This window comes from Aquarana catesbeiana, linkage group LG12 (assembly GCF_042186555.1).
Source record: "Aquarana catesbeiana isolate 2022-GZ linkage group LG12, ASM4218655v1, whole genome shotgun sequence".
NCBI classification, from domain to species: domain Eukaryota; kingdom Metazoa; phylum Chordata; class Amphibia; order Anura; family Ranidae; genus Aquarana; species Aquarana catesbeiana.
In genome coordinates this window covers 237,671,359-237,689,319 of record NC_133335.1, presented here as the reverse complement: position 1 = coordinate 237,689,319, position 17,961 = coordinate 237,671,359, and the positions used below count along the sequence as shown (strand labels likewise).

The 17,961-nt window shown below is 43.8% G+C and overlaps 1 protein-coding gene across 2 annotated transcripts in view; it reads left to right on the top strand.

Annotated features, from left to right (window-relative positions):
* B3GNTL1 (UDP-GlcNAc:betaGal beta-1,3-N-acetylglucosaminyltransferase like 1) overlaps nt 1-17,961 on the top strand; it is a 431,353-nt gene that overhangs the window by 103,812 nt on the left and 309,580 nt on the right. For both annotated transcript variants that reach the window (XM_073606958.1, XM_073606957.1), the window contains exon 6: nt 12,099-12,164. In XM_073606958.1, coding sequence (XP_073463059.1) covers nt 12,099-12,164 — 66 coding nt within the window. The remainder of the gene's footprint in view (nt 1-12,098; nt 12,165-17,961) is intronic.

Genomic DNA, 17,961 nt, shown 5'->3' with positions numbered 1-17,961 from the left:
CTATTTTGCAAAGAAGAATGGGCAAAAATGTCCCTCTCTAGATGTGCAAAGCTGGTAGAGACATCCCCAAAAAGACTTACAGCTGTAATTGCAGCGAAAGCTGGTTCTACAAAGTGGGGCTGATAACAAAATGCACGCCACTTCACAAGTATGTGCCACTTTGTGTTGGTCTATCACATAAAATCCCACTAAAATACATTTACGTTTTTGGTTGCAACATGATAAAATGTGCAAAATGTCAAGGGGGCTTGACATAGGGGCTTTTTTAAGGTACTGTACTCCATTCAAGAAGGGAAAACCCTCCATGTGGGTGGATCGAAATGCTATCCAAACCGTGCTTTTATTTCCAGGAGGGAAAAATCATATCCTCTACACCAATGCGAGGCAGAATAAGGGCCAAGCCTCCTTGTAAATGGAGAACCAGTCTTCCCTGTAGGAATTGATGGCCAAGCCTCGATATGGAAATGATCGGAACTGCAATGGATGGCCAAAGTTCAGCATGGAGACAAACCAAGCCTCATTCCCATAAACTATGAAATAAAAACAGACACAAGGGAATGCGAATGCCCTCTCATATATGAATAACTGATAAGGAGAACTTGAATTAAAAATAAAAAGATAAAAATGAGAATAGGAATGGAGTTGGCTAAAACCTTATCCATACAGGAAGTCCCTGAGTTACGAACACGTTAAGGACTGTAGGTTTGTTCGTAAGTGAAATCTGTTCGTAAGTCGGAACACTGCTTGTAAGTGTAACTTCCGCCTGTGGAGGGATGTGGGATGTTCCGGCGTCCGCCTGTGGAGGGATGTGGGATGTTCCAGCGTCCGCCTGTGGAGGGATGTGGGATGTTCCGGCGTCCGCCTGTGGAGGGATGTGGGATGTTCCGGCGTCCGCCTGTGGAAGGATGTGGGATGTTCCGGCGTCCGCCTGTGGAGGGATGTGGGATGTTCCGGCTTCCGCCTGTGGAGGGATGTGGGATGTTCCGGCGTCCGCCTGTGGAAGGATGTGGGATGTTCCGGCGTCCGCCTGTGGAGGGATGTGGGATGTTCCGGCTTCCGCCTGTGGAGGGATGTGGGATGTTCCGGCTTCCGCCTGTGGAGGGATGTGGGATGTTCCGGCGTCCGCCTGTGGAAGGATGTGGGATGTTCCGGCGTCCGCCTGTGGAGGGATGTGGGATGTTCCGGCGTCCGCCTGTGGAGGGATGTGGGATGTTCCGGCTTCCGTCTGTGGAGGGATGTGGGATGTTCCGGCTTCCGTCTGTGGAGGGATGTGGGATATTCCGGGCGCTTCTGGGGCTCTTCTGGCTATGCAGTACATGAAGTACTGCACTGTGGAATGTGGTAAGATAGCTGCTCGGAGGTATCCAGGACCAGCGTGGAGCACAAGCAGCCGGCATTGAGGCCATTTGTAAGTAGGAGTCGTTCGTAAGTCGGGCGTTCGTAAGTTGGGGACTGCCTGTATATTAAAAAAAAACTTCCATTCACTGCCCCCCAACCAAGAAGAGCTCACTTATTTGTCACTCAGGTGTTCTCATTGGGTATGGAGGTGGCGGGTGGGCTTAACCCAGAAGTCGGAAAGCAGTACACTAATCAGAAACTTGAGTGGGTGCACCCTGTATTCCGGGAAGAAGCGCCCATTGGTTGCCTGAGTAGCTGATTGATACCAAACATTTTAGTGTGTGCTTTAAGGCTACTCTAACTGCTCTCCCTTTTTTGCTAGCAATTCGGTAAATACATTTGTTGATTACAATATTTCCTCCATGTAAAACCATATCCTGCTCTTCTATCAGATTAGAGCTGTTAAAATGTACCTCCAAAACCATGGCAGTAAGTGAATGTCAGGGCTGGGCTCAGCCCTTCCTTCTCTGAGCTGGCCGCTCAGCTGTCGGCTAATTTCCAGCTCCTAACTTTCTCCACAGTTACTCAACTGTTGATGATATCCTGCTCGTCAGTCCTGCCTACTTAAGCCGTCCAGCCCAGAGGATCTCTGCCTTCGCCTTGGTCAACATCACAGAGACGCTCTCCTGCATTCCTGTTAAAAGACTTGCTTGGCTGACATCCCTTCTGGCTCCAGATCCTGCTTGCTGTTTTACTACGCTCATCTCTGGCTCCCTGGCGTTTGGCTTGTCATGACTATCCGTTCCGGTTCCTGAACTCTGGCTATGTTGTGACTACGTTTGTTCTATTTACTTTTATTATTAAACAAGTGTGATTTAACTGTACTTCTGCCTCGGTCTGATTTCACAGTTTCTGACAGTGAAGTCAAAGCGCTTCATGGCCAAGAGAAGAAAGTGGAAGTTCCCTTAACAGTTGTTGGTGGAACTTTTACTATTTGCATGTTGACCAGATAGAACTAGAGGACAGCTTCCTCTTTCCTTTAACTTTTTTTGATTGTTTGGCATTTTTCAATCATGCAAATGTTAAGAGTGTAACCTAAAGATGAAATTCCATCCAGATAGTCTAAAGATTTGCTGACACATCACTTAACCTTTTGCCCTTGGGCTTTTGTGGGGTCACTGGTGTTTTCCCAGCACCCGCTCAGCTGTGGCACCTGCTTGGCCTCGCAGTATCTGTTCTTCTGACAGCTGGCATTAGACTGCTGTAATGCATGGCATCAGTTTTCAGCTGAAAGTAGTTTGGGGAGGTTGTAGAAATGAGTGAAAGTGTCTATTTATCATGAAACTGGTGCTTGGGCCATAATGCAAGCTCTAACGAGCAGGGCTCTCTGATTCCTCCTGTACCAAATTGTTATGTAACTGTAATGTCTGCCTTCATTTTGTAAAGCGCTGCACAAACTGCTGGTGCAATATAAATCCTGTATAATAATAATAATAATACAAAAGTCATTTTTGTTTCCTGTGGGTTTATCAGCACTATAATCGGGTGCGTTTTTTAATGCTGGTATTTCACTGGATGTGCACAGAATTTTTGCCTCTGCCCACTTCCGTCCAGTATTAGTTATGGCCAATTTGCATCGGTGGAATTTCCAATTTTGTATTATGGAGGATGAAAAAGTAGGGTTGCAGAGCCTGGATTCCAGAGGTGAGATCCTGCTGGTGGTATAGGTGTGCGCAGCCTATTGCATTAGGGTGTGCATCCCAAAGCTCAAGCATGTGTGTGTAATGTATATACACTATATTGCCAAAAGTATTGGGACGCCTGCCTTTACACGCACATGAACTTTAATGGCATCTTAGTCCATAGGGTTCAGTATTGAGTTGGCCCACCCTTTTCAACTATAACAGTTTCAACTCTTCTGGGAAGGCTGTCCACAAGGTTTAGGAGGGTGTCCATGGGAATGTTTCACCATTCTTCCAGAAGCACATTTGTGAGGTCAGGCACTGATGGGGACGAGAAGGCCTGGCTCACAGTCTCCGCTCTAATTCACCCCAAAGGTGTTCTATCGGGTTGAGGTCTACCAGCCTACCAGTCACTAGATCGAGCAGGCTCAGATTCCTTGTACCCAGCAATTTAGACCAAAGTTTTTCAAATTTTATTGGGGGAAGCCCCTATCTTGATAGATAAGGCACTCGGGTTGAGGTCAGGACTTTGTGCAGGCCAATCAAGTTCCTCCACCCTAAACTCGCTCATCCATGTCTTTATGGACCTTGCTTTGTGCACTGGTCCAAATCATTTGGTGGAGGGGGGAGCATGGTGTGGGGTTGTTTTCCAGTGGTTGGGCTTGGCCCCCTAGCTGTGAAGGGAACTCTTAAGGCGTCAGCATACCAAGACATTTTGGACAATTTCATGCTCCCAACTTTGTGGGAACAGTTTGGGGACGGCCCCTTCCTGTTCCAACATGACTGCCCACCAGTGCACAACATGTTTTAACCCCTTGACAAGGTAGTTTTTGAATGTGTTGGTGGACTGATTCTTTAACCTACCTGTGGCGAAGGCATCAGAGTTCATTACCTGAATCCTTTAGATGGTGAATGGAACAATGGATATTTCAAAGTGACAACAATTGATGTCCTAGAAGAAACAGGGAGGCTGGCACTGCTGACTTCCCTTTCTGTTCCTTTACTGTCATCCTGACCCTCTGGCGTCAATACAATGAGTTGTGGACCCAGAACAAATATACACTTAAAGTAAACCTGTAGGCAAAAAGTTTTTTTTCATGGGAGGTTTATAACCCATATTGGATTTTTGTTTCCCATTGCGGAGATTTCCCTTCACTTCCTGTCCTATAGCCAAACAGAGGAAGTGAGAGGAAATCCCTGCAAATTAAGGGAATCCCTTGGGGCCCCCCGGGTCTCCAAAGCTTAGTGTCCCCATTGGAAGATTTTACCCTGTATTACCTTTCTGGGGACATCCCAAAATATGGGATTTTCTTTTACTTTCACTCCCAATGCTAATGGTAAACGGGACAGATATAGAGGGTGAATCTCCCTAATGGGGGCACAGACAGCAGTAAAAACTGAGAGGGTTTCTGATCCATCTCCACTCCATCCAAAACTAAAAAATAAAAAAGTTTTGCCTTTGGTTTTACTTTAACCACTTGCCGACCGTCATTTTGAAGACGGATATCGTTGTTATGGCAGCAGCTAGCTGCCATAACCCCAGTATCCCCGTGTTCGTCCGGCGGTCGCTACAAGATAAAAGTGGTCTCTGCTGCCGATTCGCTGCAAGATCACTTTTATCAGCGGCGGGAGAGGGGCGCCCCCTTCCGCCACGATCCGCTGTCCTCCGCCACTTACTGGAGCCGTCGGCAGTGGCGGAGGCAATTGGATCCTTCCCGTGGCTGTGCATGGAGACGAGTGAGGGGAAGATGGCCCCCCACCCGTCTCCATACCATTGCAGGGCGGAAGCAACGTCAAAACGTCCCTTCCGCCCATAGCTCTTAAAGGGCCATTTTTTTTTTTTTTAAATGGCAATTTTTTTTTTTTTTAATTGCATTTTAGTGTAAATATGAGATCTGAGGTCTTTTTGACCCCAGATCTCATATTTAAGAGGTCCTGTTGTGCTTTTTTTTTTATTACAAGAGATGTTTACATTCCTTGTAATAGGAATAAAAGTGACACAATTTGTTTTTTTTTTAAACAGTGTAAAAATAAAAAAATAATATAATAATTTTAAACGCGCCCCGTCCCCCCGAGCTCGCATGCAGAAGCGAACGCATACGTGAGTAGCGCCCGCATATGAAAACCGTGTTAAAACCACACATGTGAGGTATCGCCGCGATCGGTGGAGAGAGAGCAAGAATTCTCGCCCTAGACCTTCTCTGTAACTCAAAACATGCAAACTGTAGAATTTTTTAAACGTCGCCTATGGAGATTTTTAAGGGTAAAAGTTTGTCTCCATTCCACGAGCAGGCGCAATTTTGAAGTGTGACATGTTGGGTATCAATTTACTCGGCGTAACGTTATTTTTCACAATATAAAAAAAAATTGGGCTAACTTTACTGTTGTCCTTCTTTTTTTAAATGAAAGTGTATTTAAAAAAAAAAGTGCGCTTGTAAGACCGCTGCGCAAATACGGTGTGACAGAAAGTATTGCAACGACCGCCATTTTATTCTCTAGGGTATTAGAAAAAAAATGTATAATGTTTGGGGTTTCTAAGTAATTTTCTAGCAAAAAAAAAAAAAAACATTTTTAACTTGTAAACAACACATCTGAAAAAGAGGCCCGGTCCTTAAGTGGTTTAAGGACTTCAGTATCTGCAGAGCAATGTAGCTGGTAGGCGATAACAGTCAGACCCCCAGACATGGGGATTAATAATGGGTTGTAAGCTCCTTGGGGGCAGGGACTGATGTGAATGTACAATATTTATGTAAAGCTCTACGTAAATTGTTGGCGCTATCTAAATACCTAAATAAATAATGACTGCCCCGCAGGGGCATTGCTAGGTCTACAAAAGATCTGGGGCTAGAGCTCATAGCAGAGAAGTAAAGAAAGTCATACACTTGGGCGGGCATACACATGTATATAATATACATGTGTGTGTATGTATCTGTGTATGTGTGTGTGTGTATGTAACAATACTTTATATATAATATATATATATATATATATATATATATATATATATATATATATATATATAATATATATATGTGTGTGTGTATATATATATATATATATATATATATATATATATATATATATATATATATATATATACATATATTATATATAAAGTATTGTTATATATCTGAGTGTGGATCCCCACTTACATCAGGGTCCCCAGAGAGTCCCCCCTTACATCAGGGTCCCCAGAGAGCCCTCCTTTACATCAGGGTCCCCAGAGAGCCCTCCTTTACATCAGGGTCCCCAGAGAGCCCCCCTTACATCAGGGTCCCCAGAGAGCCCCCTTTACATCAGGGTCCCCAGAGAGCCCCCTTTACATCATGGGGAGGCTGCGGTTCGCGAAAATTACATTGCCCGGCAGATTGGTACAAACGTGGACTTCGGGACAATGATTAAATTGTCAGAACTGCTGAATATAGATAAGAACTTGTGCCTGATAACATTAACTAGTCCTGTTCTTCCCCCGGCCACCAGCTGAACAGATGGAGCCCAGAGCCAACCCTAGGTAAGAGACTCGGGGCTATGGGCCCCAGATTCAGGGCTATAGCCCCAGTAGCCACCCCCTAGCAACGCCACTGCTGCCCTGTGTTTTCAAGGCAGGGAATTTGCAGTTTAGTCAAAAAAAGTTTCTAATTTTTGATGTCCAACACAACCACCATGGTTTTCATTTCATGTATTATCTCTAATAACAATTTGCACCCTATGAAGTTGTCATATGGAGTTTCCCATCTGATTGGCTGCAGAGCACGAACAGCCATTCCCACACTGGGTATATTGTCGCCGTTGCGGTATTGGTGACTGCAGTTTGGGCATTGCCACAATCAGCTTGTAGAATCAGCCAGGATGTGCTTGGAAGATTTTTATCTGACCCTCCGCACACTGATCACCAACGTTCAATAAACCTGTTAAAGGTCACACCAAAGTCATGCAGAATTTATATATTCAATCAACAACTTCCTCAAATCACTTCCTTCACTTCTGCATTTATACTGCGCTCAGCTGCACGATTCCCCTCGTGCCTGGAACCTCCTGACTCGTATTTAAGGAAGAACTCCACAAGGCGCTGTTTTTATCCAAACTGGTAACATAACCACAGTGCAGTTTCAGACATGTTAGGTTCCTCTGTGCTTTTTTTTTTTTTTTTTTTTATAAGAGGACGTGGATTATTTTTAAATTTTTTTTATTCTTCTCTTCTTTGGCAGGTTATGGTATGACCCTTACATTTCTGATCCAGGGTTGCCAACTGCCAGTAAATTTACTGACAGTTTGTAAAAATCGTTGATTTTTTTTACAACTGCCAGTAATTATCAGGGGGCTGATAATTTCATGCTGTGTTGACTTTTTAAGTGTAAATCAAGCAAATTACTTATTTATTTTATTTATTTCAGGTACTTATATAGCGCCGTCAATTTACGCAGCGCTTTACATATACATTGTACATTCACATCAGTCCCTACCCTCAAGGAGCTTACAATCTAAGGTCCCTAACTCACATTCATACATACTAGGGACAATTTAGACAAGATCCAGTTAACCTACCAGCATGTCTTTGGAGTGTGGGAGGAAACCGGAGTACCCGGAGGAAACCCACGCAGGCACAGGGAGAACATGCAAACTCCAGGCAGGTAGTGTCGTGGTTGGGATTCGAACCAGTGACCCTTCTTACTGCTAGGCGAGAGTGCTACCCACTAGACCACTGTGCCTCCCCAATTACTTTGTTATAGGTATTGCCAGTGTTTCCATTTCATGGTTATACTGTTCAAATATTCACTGTGTTAGTAATTAGTTAATGGAGTTCTGTAATTTCTTAGGTTACCGGTAAAAAATGTGCTCCGCCAGTAAATTTTCCATGTTTTGTTAGTAAAAAATGCTACGGGAGGTTGGCAACCCTGTTCTGATCTTCCATCCATGGACATGCTGTATACAGTGGGGGGAAATAATGATTTGATCCCCTGAATATTTTGTAAATTTGCCCACTTAAAAAAGAAATTAGGGGTCTATAATTTTTATCATAGGCGTATTTTATATGATGATAGAGACAGAATATCAACCAAAAATTCAGAAAAAAACGAATGATACAAATGTTATAAATGGAGTTGCAGTTCAGTGAGTAAAATATTTGATCTCCTACCAACCAACAATAATTCTGCCCCCCACAGACTGGCTACAGTAGGTGCTCATGTGGTACACAGATTAGTCCTGTCAATGTAAGAAGGTGCTCCTAACGACAACTCGTTATGTGTATAAAAGACACCTGTCCACAGAATCTTTTTTTTTTTCCATTCAAACCTCACCATCATGGGCAAGACCAAAGAGCTGTCAGAGGACGTCAGGGACAAGATTGTAGACCTGCACAAGGCTGGAATGGGCTACAAGACCATCAGCAAGAAGCTTGGTGAGAAGGAGACAACTGTTGGAGCGATTATTTGCAAATGGAAGAAATACAAAATAATAACCACCAATCTGGAATAAGCCCTCAGTCTGGAGCTCCATGCAAGATTTCGCCTCATGGGTTGAGGATGATCATGAGAAAAGTGAGGGATCCACCCAGAACTACACAGGAGGAGCTTGTGAATGATCTCAAGGCAGTTGGGACCACAGTCACCAAAGCAAACCATTGATAACACAATACTCCGCCATGGATTGAAATCCTGCAGAGCCTGCAAAGATCCCTCTCCTCAAGAAGGCACATGTACAGGCCTGTCTGAAGTTTGCCAATGAACATCTAAATGATTCAGAAAAGGATTGGGAGAAAGTGCTGTGGTCAGATGAGACCAAATTGTGCTCTTTGGCATTAATTCAACTCGCCGTGTTTGGAGGAAGAAAAATGCTGACTATGACCCTAAGAACACCATCCCTGCAGTCAAGCACCGAGGTGGAAACATTATGCTTTGGGGCTGTCTCTCTGCTAAAGGCCGACTTTGCCTCCATTGAGGACCTATGAATAGGGCCACGTATTGTAAAATCTTGTACGGAAACCTTCTTCCCTCAGCCAGAACACTGAAATGGGTCGTAGATGGGTCTTCCAGCATGCAGTGTTGATTTAGTTAATTAAAACATTTTCGTCGACTAAATGAATACTATTTTAGTCGACTAAAACAATTGAGATGACTAAAGTACGACTAAAACTAAAATGGCATTTTAATCAAATGACTAAAATGGGACTAAAAATAAAATGCCATTTTGGTCAAAACACTAATGCCACGTACACACGATCGGACATTCCGACAACAAAATCCTGGATTTTTGGACGGATGTTGGCTCATACTTGTCTTGTATACACACGGGTCACACAAATGTTGTCGGAAATTCCGAACGTCAAGAACGCGGTGACGTACGACGAGCCGAGAAAATTGAAGTTCAATAGCCAGTGCGGCTCTTCTGCTTGATTCCGAGCATGCGTGGAATTTTGTGCGTCGGAATTGTCTGCACACGCTCGGAATTTACGACAACGGATTTTGTTGTCGGAAAATATGAGATCCGGCTCTCAAATATTTGTTGACGGAAAATGTCCGATGAAGCCTACACACACACGGTCGGGATTTCCGACGACAAGCTCACATCGAACATTTGTTGTGTTGTGTGTATGCGGCATTAGACAAAAACTAAATTGACGTCAAAATGAACACTGGTCTGTAGTGCATGTTCATACCTCAATACCATAAATAATAACATATTAGATTTCTCACTCCAGCAGTATATAATGAGTTTGGAAAGTGTAGAGAAATGTTAACTAATGCATTACAATTTTACTACACCCATTCGATTTTATACTACTAAAATGATTTTTAGTCGACTAAAATGTACTGGAGATTTAGTCGACTAAATACGACTAAAACTAAAACAATTGCAGAAGACTAAAATGGGACTCGAAATTTTGCTGCCAAAATTAACACTCCCAGCATGACAATGACCCAAAACATACCACCAAGGCAACAAAGGGGGGGACTCAAGAAGAAGCACATTAAGGTCATGGAGTGGCCTAGCCAAGTCTCCAGACCTTAATCCTATAGAAAATTTATGGCGGGAGCTGAAACTTCGAATTGCCAAACCAACAGCCAAGAAACCTTAAGGATTTAGAGAAGATCTGTAAAGAAGAGCGGACCAAAATTCCTCCTGAGATGTGTGCAAACCTGGTCACCACCTACAAGAAAAGTCTTCCCTCTGTGATCGCCAACAAGGGTTTCTCCACCAACTACGAAGTCATGTTTTGCTTGGGGATCAAATACTTATTTTACTCACTGAACTGCAACTTCATTTATAACATTTGTATTAGGGTTGTCCCGATACCACTTTTTTAAGACCGAGTACAAGTACCGATACTTTTTTTCAAGTACTCGCCGATACCGATTACCGATACTTTTTTTTAATGTCATGTGACAGTTTGACTGATGGGCACTGATAGATGGCTGGCAACTGATAGATGGCACTGACTGATGGCACTGACTGATGGGGACTGACAGATGGCACTGACTGATGGGAACTGATAGGTGGCACTGATAGCACTGATAGGCGGCACTGATGGCTGGCACTGATAGATGGCTCTGATAGGCGGCACTTATGGGCACTGACAGGTGGCTGGCACTGATGGCTGGCACTGAAATGCAGCAATAAATGACGTGAGGAAAGAATTTATTTTGAAATGCTATGCTGCAACGCCCATCTCGGTACACCCTGCACTCGGCCGCAGTAAGCAGCAGCAGACATCTTATTACACCCAGCCTGAACTCTGAATTCTGCCTCTATCATTTAAAATACACCTATGATAAAAAAAAAATTATAGACTGATCATGTCTTTGTAAGTGGGCAAAGCTATAAAATCTGCAGGGGATCATATATATTTTTTTCCCCGTTGTATGTCTGAAGTTTGAAATTTGGGTACAACGGGTCTGAGCCTGCTCGATCTAGTGACTGGTAGACCTCAACCCGATAGAACACCTTCGGGATGAATTAGAGTGGAGACTGCGAGCCAGGCCTTCTCGTCCAACATCAGTGCCTGACCTCACAAATGCACTTCTGGAAGAATGGTCAAACATTCCCATAGACACCCTCCTAAACCTTGTGGTCGGCCTTCCCAGAAGAGTTGAAGCTGTTATAGCTGCAAAGGGCGGAGCCAACTCAATATTGAACCCTACGGACTAAGACAGTGCAAAATCAGGCTCACTTCTGCAGAGAAACCAATGAGCTTCCAGGTTTTATTACCAAAGCTTAATTGAACAAGCTGGGGTTAGAAGCTTGTTGGTTTCTACGCAGAAGTGAGCCTGATTTTGCACTTTCCAGCTATAGTAAATAAACCCCATTGTGTACTTAAAAGTGGGGTATGCTTGTATCCATTGCCAGCACATGTATCCTTTTTGCTATGTCCTGGGATGTGTTGTATGGTCCCTGCTGAACTTGTACATGTTTTTCTAAATACAGTGAAACCTCGGTTTGCGTGTAACGCGGTATACAAGCATTTCGCAAGGCGAGTTATATTTAAAAAAAAAAAATCCTGACTTGATTTGCAAGCACTGTCCCACAAGAGGAGCAGGACTCAAGCCACTGGTGTATGTATTACCGTGTGTGGCTAGAGGCCCGGGGGCGCTGGAGAACTCAGACGCTCGGAGACACTCCCAGCTGGGTGGGGCGGGCGTAACGTGCGTCGGAGCACCCGAAAGTGTCAACAGTTCCTGAGTGTCTCCGAGCGTCACCAGCACCCCCCCCCGCACCTTTGGCCACATACAGTACTGCATACACCAGCAGTGGTTGTGGAACGAATCGTCTGAGTTTCCATTATTTCTTATGGGGAAACTCGCTTTGATATACGAGTGCTTTGGATTACAAGCATGCTTCTGTAAAAAAATTATGCTCGTAATCCAAGGAATTATCGAGTCTTTGCCTGATTTCCCAAAAAAAAAAAAAACAAGATGTTAAATATTTCAATGTACACTGAATGGATTCTGGTAGATGACCATAATGTACTTGTCCACTTTTGCAATCCATAAATAGTTCAAAATTGGCCTTGTATATGGCCAGCACCATATTTCTTTGTTCATTATTCTACATGTTTGATGCCATATTGTTATCTTGCAGGATGATGTGATGATGCCACAAAGAGTCAGGTTGCAGTACGAGGCGGCTGTTCCTCTTCCGAAGAGTGTGAGTATTGACAGAATTTCTCATAAGATTTTTTTGATGTGACATTTGTACCATTGGGCACTACTGAAGTGATTCCTCAAACAGTGATATTGGTAAGAGACCAATTTAGAATGCCTAAAGCTTGCCCACTGGTTGGTGAATCGTGGTAATTATATTAACTTTCATAAACATATGATGCCTGCTGTATAGGGAGGAACTGGGTATTATGGTTGTCCATGTACCTGCATTTGTAGTCTCATGGTTCTCTGTGTGCAACGTCCCCATTCCTTTAACTTCAAAGGATAGCAATGTCATAGGCAGGTGAAGTTATTAGTCCTCAACTTTTTCTGTAAAGTTGGGTTTAGACCGACCCTCTTCCACATGCGAAGTGTTCTCTTGGTTATTAGGGTGCAGAGGTGAGGGGTTGTTGGCTTGTTCTGTTTTTTTTTTTACATGCCCACCTTTGTACTGCTGTTCAAGGTGTGGGATTCTGTCAAGACGTTAATGGGGGCTTCCTCCCTTAATAAATATACCCCTGTTTGGGGTAATTAAAAGCTCCCTGAGCTATCGACCCTGGAAGATTTTCAGCTCTGGGAACAGGTGAGGGTTCTTACTCTGTCTCAATTAGATGAGACGGGTTCACTGAAATCCTTTGAGCAGCTGTTAAGGGAACTTCCTCTGAACCAGAGGTGGTTCTGTCAATGTTTGCAGCTACGCCATGCTCTACATGCCCAATTTTCTACTTTCCCTGTTTGGTTTCCTCCAGTGCCAGCGTTGGAGAGAGTAGTTCAAGCAACTTCTACTAAAGGCCTTATTTCCGCTACCTACTTGTCACTACTCAAAAGCACTTTTCACAAATTTCACTTGCCCTCTAGCGCAAAGTGGGAACAGGATATTGGGCCCATTCCTAATAATGCTTGGGAAGAGATTCTTCGGGCTCTTCCTTCTGAGTCTCTTTCACCTTCGCACAGGTTAACCCAGTTTTTTTATATTGCATAGGGTGTATAGAACTCCTGAATTTCTGTGTGCTATTGGCTTAATAGCCGATTTGGCTTGCCCTAGATTGGGTAATTCGGAGTCTCTGATGTCCCTATTATGGCGCTGCCCAAAACTCCGGAGGTATTGGGCGGAGGTAGTGGGTACACATAATGGGATCTTAGATGTGAACCTTCAAGTGGATCCTCTTACATGCTTATTGGGGGCTATGTTGATCGTTTATTGATTAAGCCACCAAAGTGGACTACTGTCATTTTTTTTATTTTTTTTATTATATCTTTATTAATTCTTTCCATATCAAAACATATTACAAATAGCGAGATTTCCTCTTGTCTCCACATTACAGCAGTATAAACCGCTCATAATGCATTCACCAATAACCCCACCCCCCTCCTCCTCCCACCCCGACACCCTACACGTCTCCATTCTCATTCCTGATCCCTCTTACACTTCCCCAGTCTACTTTCTCCACCTGACTAACTACATAGTTCCTATTCTAATTTTAACTTTATACGTATTACCTTATACTTTATACTCCCATTACTTCAGCAAATCTCATTGAGAACTTGTATTCTGACCATCTCTTCCACTTCTCCTCAAACTCCGCTCAGCCCTCCTCCTCACTGAATCTGAGATACTCCCAAGTTTTGCATATCATTTATTTTATTACATCATTCCTTCAGTGTTGGCCTTTCTAAGTCTTGTCAATGTCTAGGTGTTCAGCATTTAAGAGCTGTGGAAGCAATGTTCTCTTATATTGCTTAGATGGCATTCTAATCCAGTGGAACAAGCACCCCCTCGGGTCAACCGGAACCTCTATATCAGTAATCACAGTTATTAATTTCCTGATCTCTGGGCGGAGGTAGTGGGTACACATAATGGGATCTTAGATGTGAACCTTCAAGTGGATCCTCTTACATGCTTATTGGGGGCTATGTTGATCGTTTATTGGTTAAGCCACCAAAGTGGACTACTGTCATACGTGCACTGTTCGCGGCTCGGAGACAAATTGCCCTTAAGTGGACCTCCCCGCATCCTCTGACTGTATCTGATTGGATATTTGATCTTAATAAGTACATTTCCTATGATATATATATATATTAGAAATTAATCTAAGAGGTTTCGACTCACACTGGTTACCATGGCTAGACCATATGAGTTTTGGCTCAAATGTTTGATGTTTGCTATGTGTTAACGGTGGGGGGGTTGTCATTTTCGTTTGTAGGTTTGATAAGATTTTTGGTGATTATGCTTTCTTTATTTATTTATTTAATTTATTTCAGGTACTTATATAGCGCCGTCAATTTACGGAGCGCTTTACATATACATTATATATTCACATCAGTCCCTACATCCTCAAGGAGCTTACAATCTAAGGTCCCTAACTCACATTCATACATGCTAGGGCCAATTTAGACAGGATCCAATTAACCTACCAGCATGTCTTTGGAGTGTGGGAGGAAACCGGAGTACCCGGAGGAAACTCTCACAGGCACCGGGAGAACATGCAAACTCCAGGCAGGTAGTGTCATGGTCGGAATTCGAACCAGCGACCCTTCTTACTGCTAGGCGAAAGTGCTACCCACTAGACCACTGTGCCGCTTTCTTTGTATATGTTTATGTGTTATAAATAAAAAGAAACCCTAAAATAAAATCTAAATTAAAAAAAAAAATAGGCTGCAAAGCTAAAGGACTCATAATGGGTGGGGGGGTTGGTTTTCACTCAAGGTAAACCCCTATTTATGCATTTTTTTTATCATATTAGGTAGGCCATGTGGATTTTTGACACATTTCATTTAAAGCAGATCTATAGTTTTAAAATGTAAAACGTTTTTAACATTCATTGTAAGTTCCTAAAAAATGTGCACCAGACAATATGCACTTCTAGGTCATTACAGTACCGAGTCCCTTGACAAGTGCTGACGTATTAGGAATGTAATCTCTAACAGAGGCAGATGTCCTTGAGGACTGGCACCAGGAGACAGCTCATCAACTGTCTTGCCTTCTCTGTCTCCATTATAGTCTTCCAAAATTCTTTGTCCGAGACTACGTGACACATTCGTTTGTGGGCTCACATTTTCTTTTTTTTTTTGTTTGCCACGGGTTTATCAGCCACGTATGGGTTTACCACATGGGTTTACTAATCACACACCCCAATCATATCTAGCAATGTGACTGAAATTGTGATTGCTAAACAAGGTCACACAGGAGACATGGAGTAGAGTTTCTCAAACATAACCTCTGCAACCACTCCCTCCATTGCAAAAGGGAATGAACTCGCGCTAAGCATGTATGTATTGTATTATTATATGTGTGGATTGTCACTTTGCATGTGCCGAATGTTCCCATCTAATGCCAAATGGAAAGTAAGGGAGGGAGCGAGGGAAGCCATCACCACCGGAAGAACGCAGTAATTATTGCTAGCGTCTTTAATAGACGCTAGCAATAGTCACATGTAAAATCCGACAGGGTGGTTGTACCCAAGTTGATCGACCATCCTGGGTACATTTAGACTGCCCATACATTGTTCGAATCTCGGCCGGTTCCCGGTAAACTGGACGAGATTCAAACCGTCTATGGCTTGCTTTAGGTACTTTTTTCCAGCGAGTGAGCCAATCAGGTGATGGAGTGGGTGGGGCCCGAGCCGCGACTCTGTGCGTGAATGGGCACACAGAGCTGCGGCTCAGGAGCGCGCCTGCTTGGGTGCCCCCCACAGAAAGTTACTTGCTGTGGAGGGCACCCGGCAGGAGGGTGGAGCCAGCTGCTTGCATGGGACCAGAGAAGGGAAGGATCCGGGCTGCAAAACCACTGCACAGAGCAGGTAAGTATAAAAAAAAAACAAAAAAAAAAACCCCTAGGCTTTAACATCGCTTAAATGCACTCTCTGCATTAAGGTAAAAAACCTTATGTGCCACCACAGGTCCCCCCCTCCAATCTTCCTCATACAGTGGCTCTCTCCCTCCTCACAAGGCAGATTTTATAGCAGCGTGAGCTATTGGCTCCTGCTACTGTCCATCAAATCCTGTGACGAGGGAGCTGGGGTTGGAGCCAAGCTTTTTGTGTCTATAGACACAGGCAGTGCAGCTTGGGACCGACCCTGCATGAGTACCCCCATAGGAAGCAGCCTCCTATGGGAGAACTCGTTGAAGAGGAGGAGTCAGGAGCACCAGTGAGACCCGAGAAGCAAAACCATTACACAGAGCAGATAAGTACACCATGTTTAACCACAGCGACACATGTACTGTATGTAGGTGTCACTTTGATTACCTGTTGCACTGTGCATTTATATGTATTAATTTGTGTGTGGCTTTTGTATATTTGTATCTAATGCATGTTTATGCACCTATGCACATATAACTGTGTTCACATATATTTTTATATATAGAATATATTTACATATGCATGTTTGTGAGGGTACAATTACATCCGTGGCCAAAAGTTTTGAGACTGACACAAATATAAATTTTCACAAAGTCTGCTGCTTCAGTGTTTTTAGATCTTTTTGTCAGATGTTGCTATGGTATACTGAAGTATAATTATAAGCAAAGTCTTTTATTGACAATCATTAATATTTGCAGTGTTGACCCTTCTTTTTTCAAGACCTCTGTAATCCGCCCTCCCTGGCATGCTACTAATCAACTTCTGGCCACATCCTGATGGCAGCCCATTCTTGCATAATCAATGCTTGGAGTTTGTCAGAATTTGTGGGGGTTTTTTTTTTTGTTCACCCGCCTTTTGAGGATTAACCACAAGTTCTCAATGGGATCTCTATGGCGTTTTCTGGCCATGGACCCAAAATTTCCATGTTTTGTTCCTCAAGTCACTTAGCTATCACTTTTGCCTTATGGCAAGTTCTCCACCATGCTGGAAAAGGCATTGTTCCTCACCAAATTGTTCTTGGATGGTTGGGAGAAGTTGCTCTCGGAGGATGTTTTTATACCATTCTTTATTCATAACTATGTTCTTAAGAGCCCCCCCAGTCCCTTGGCTGAGAAGCAACCCCACACATGAATGGTCTCAGGAAGCTTTACCGTTGGCATGACACAGGACTGATGGTAGCGATCACCTTTTCTTCTCCGGACAAGGTTTTTTTCCAGATGCCCCAAATGTTCGAAAAAGGGTATTGAAAAACGACTTTACCCCAGTCCTCAGCAGTCCAATCCCTGTGCCTTCCAGAATACAGGGAGTCCCCGAGTTACGAACATCCGACTTGCGAACGACTCCTACTTACGAACGGGACGGCAGGCTCATTCGAAGAAACCTTTTCGACGGTGGGCACATTCGACGGAACCTTTTTGACGGCGGGCACATTTGATGGACCCTTTTCGACGGCGGGCACATTCAACGGAACATCGTAAAACGACTTATCTGCCGTTCTGCCCATGCTGTTCCGACTTACGAACATATTCGACTTGAGAACAAACCTACAGTCCCTAGCCCGTTCGTAACTCGGGGACTGCCTGTATCAGTCTGTCCCTGATATTTTATTCTGAGGAGGAAAGTTGAGAGAAGTGTTTTCTTTGCTGCCCCTCTTGACACCAGACCGTCCTCCAAAAGTCTTCTCCTCACTGTGTGTGCCGATGCCCTCACACCTGCCTGCTGCCAATCCTGTGCAAACTCTGCACTGGTGGTGCCTCCGATCCCGCGGCTGAATCAACTTTAGGAGACGGTCCTGGTGCTTGCTGGACTTTTTGGGGCTCCCTGAAGCCTTTTTTCACAAATACAGTGGAAATGGGGTTTTTTTTGGATTAAGTTGATTTTTTGGCAAAGAAGCAATTAATTGCAATTCATTTGATCGCTCTTCCTAGCATTCTGGAGTATA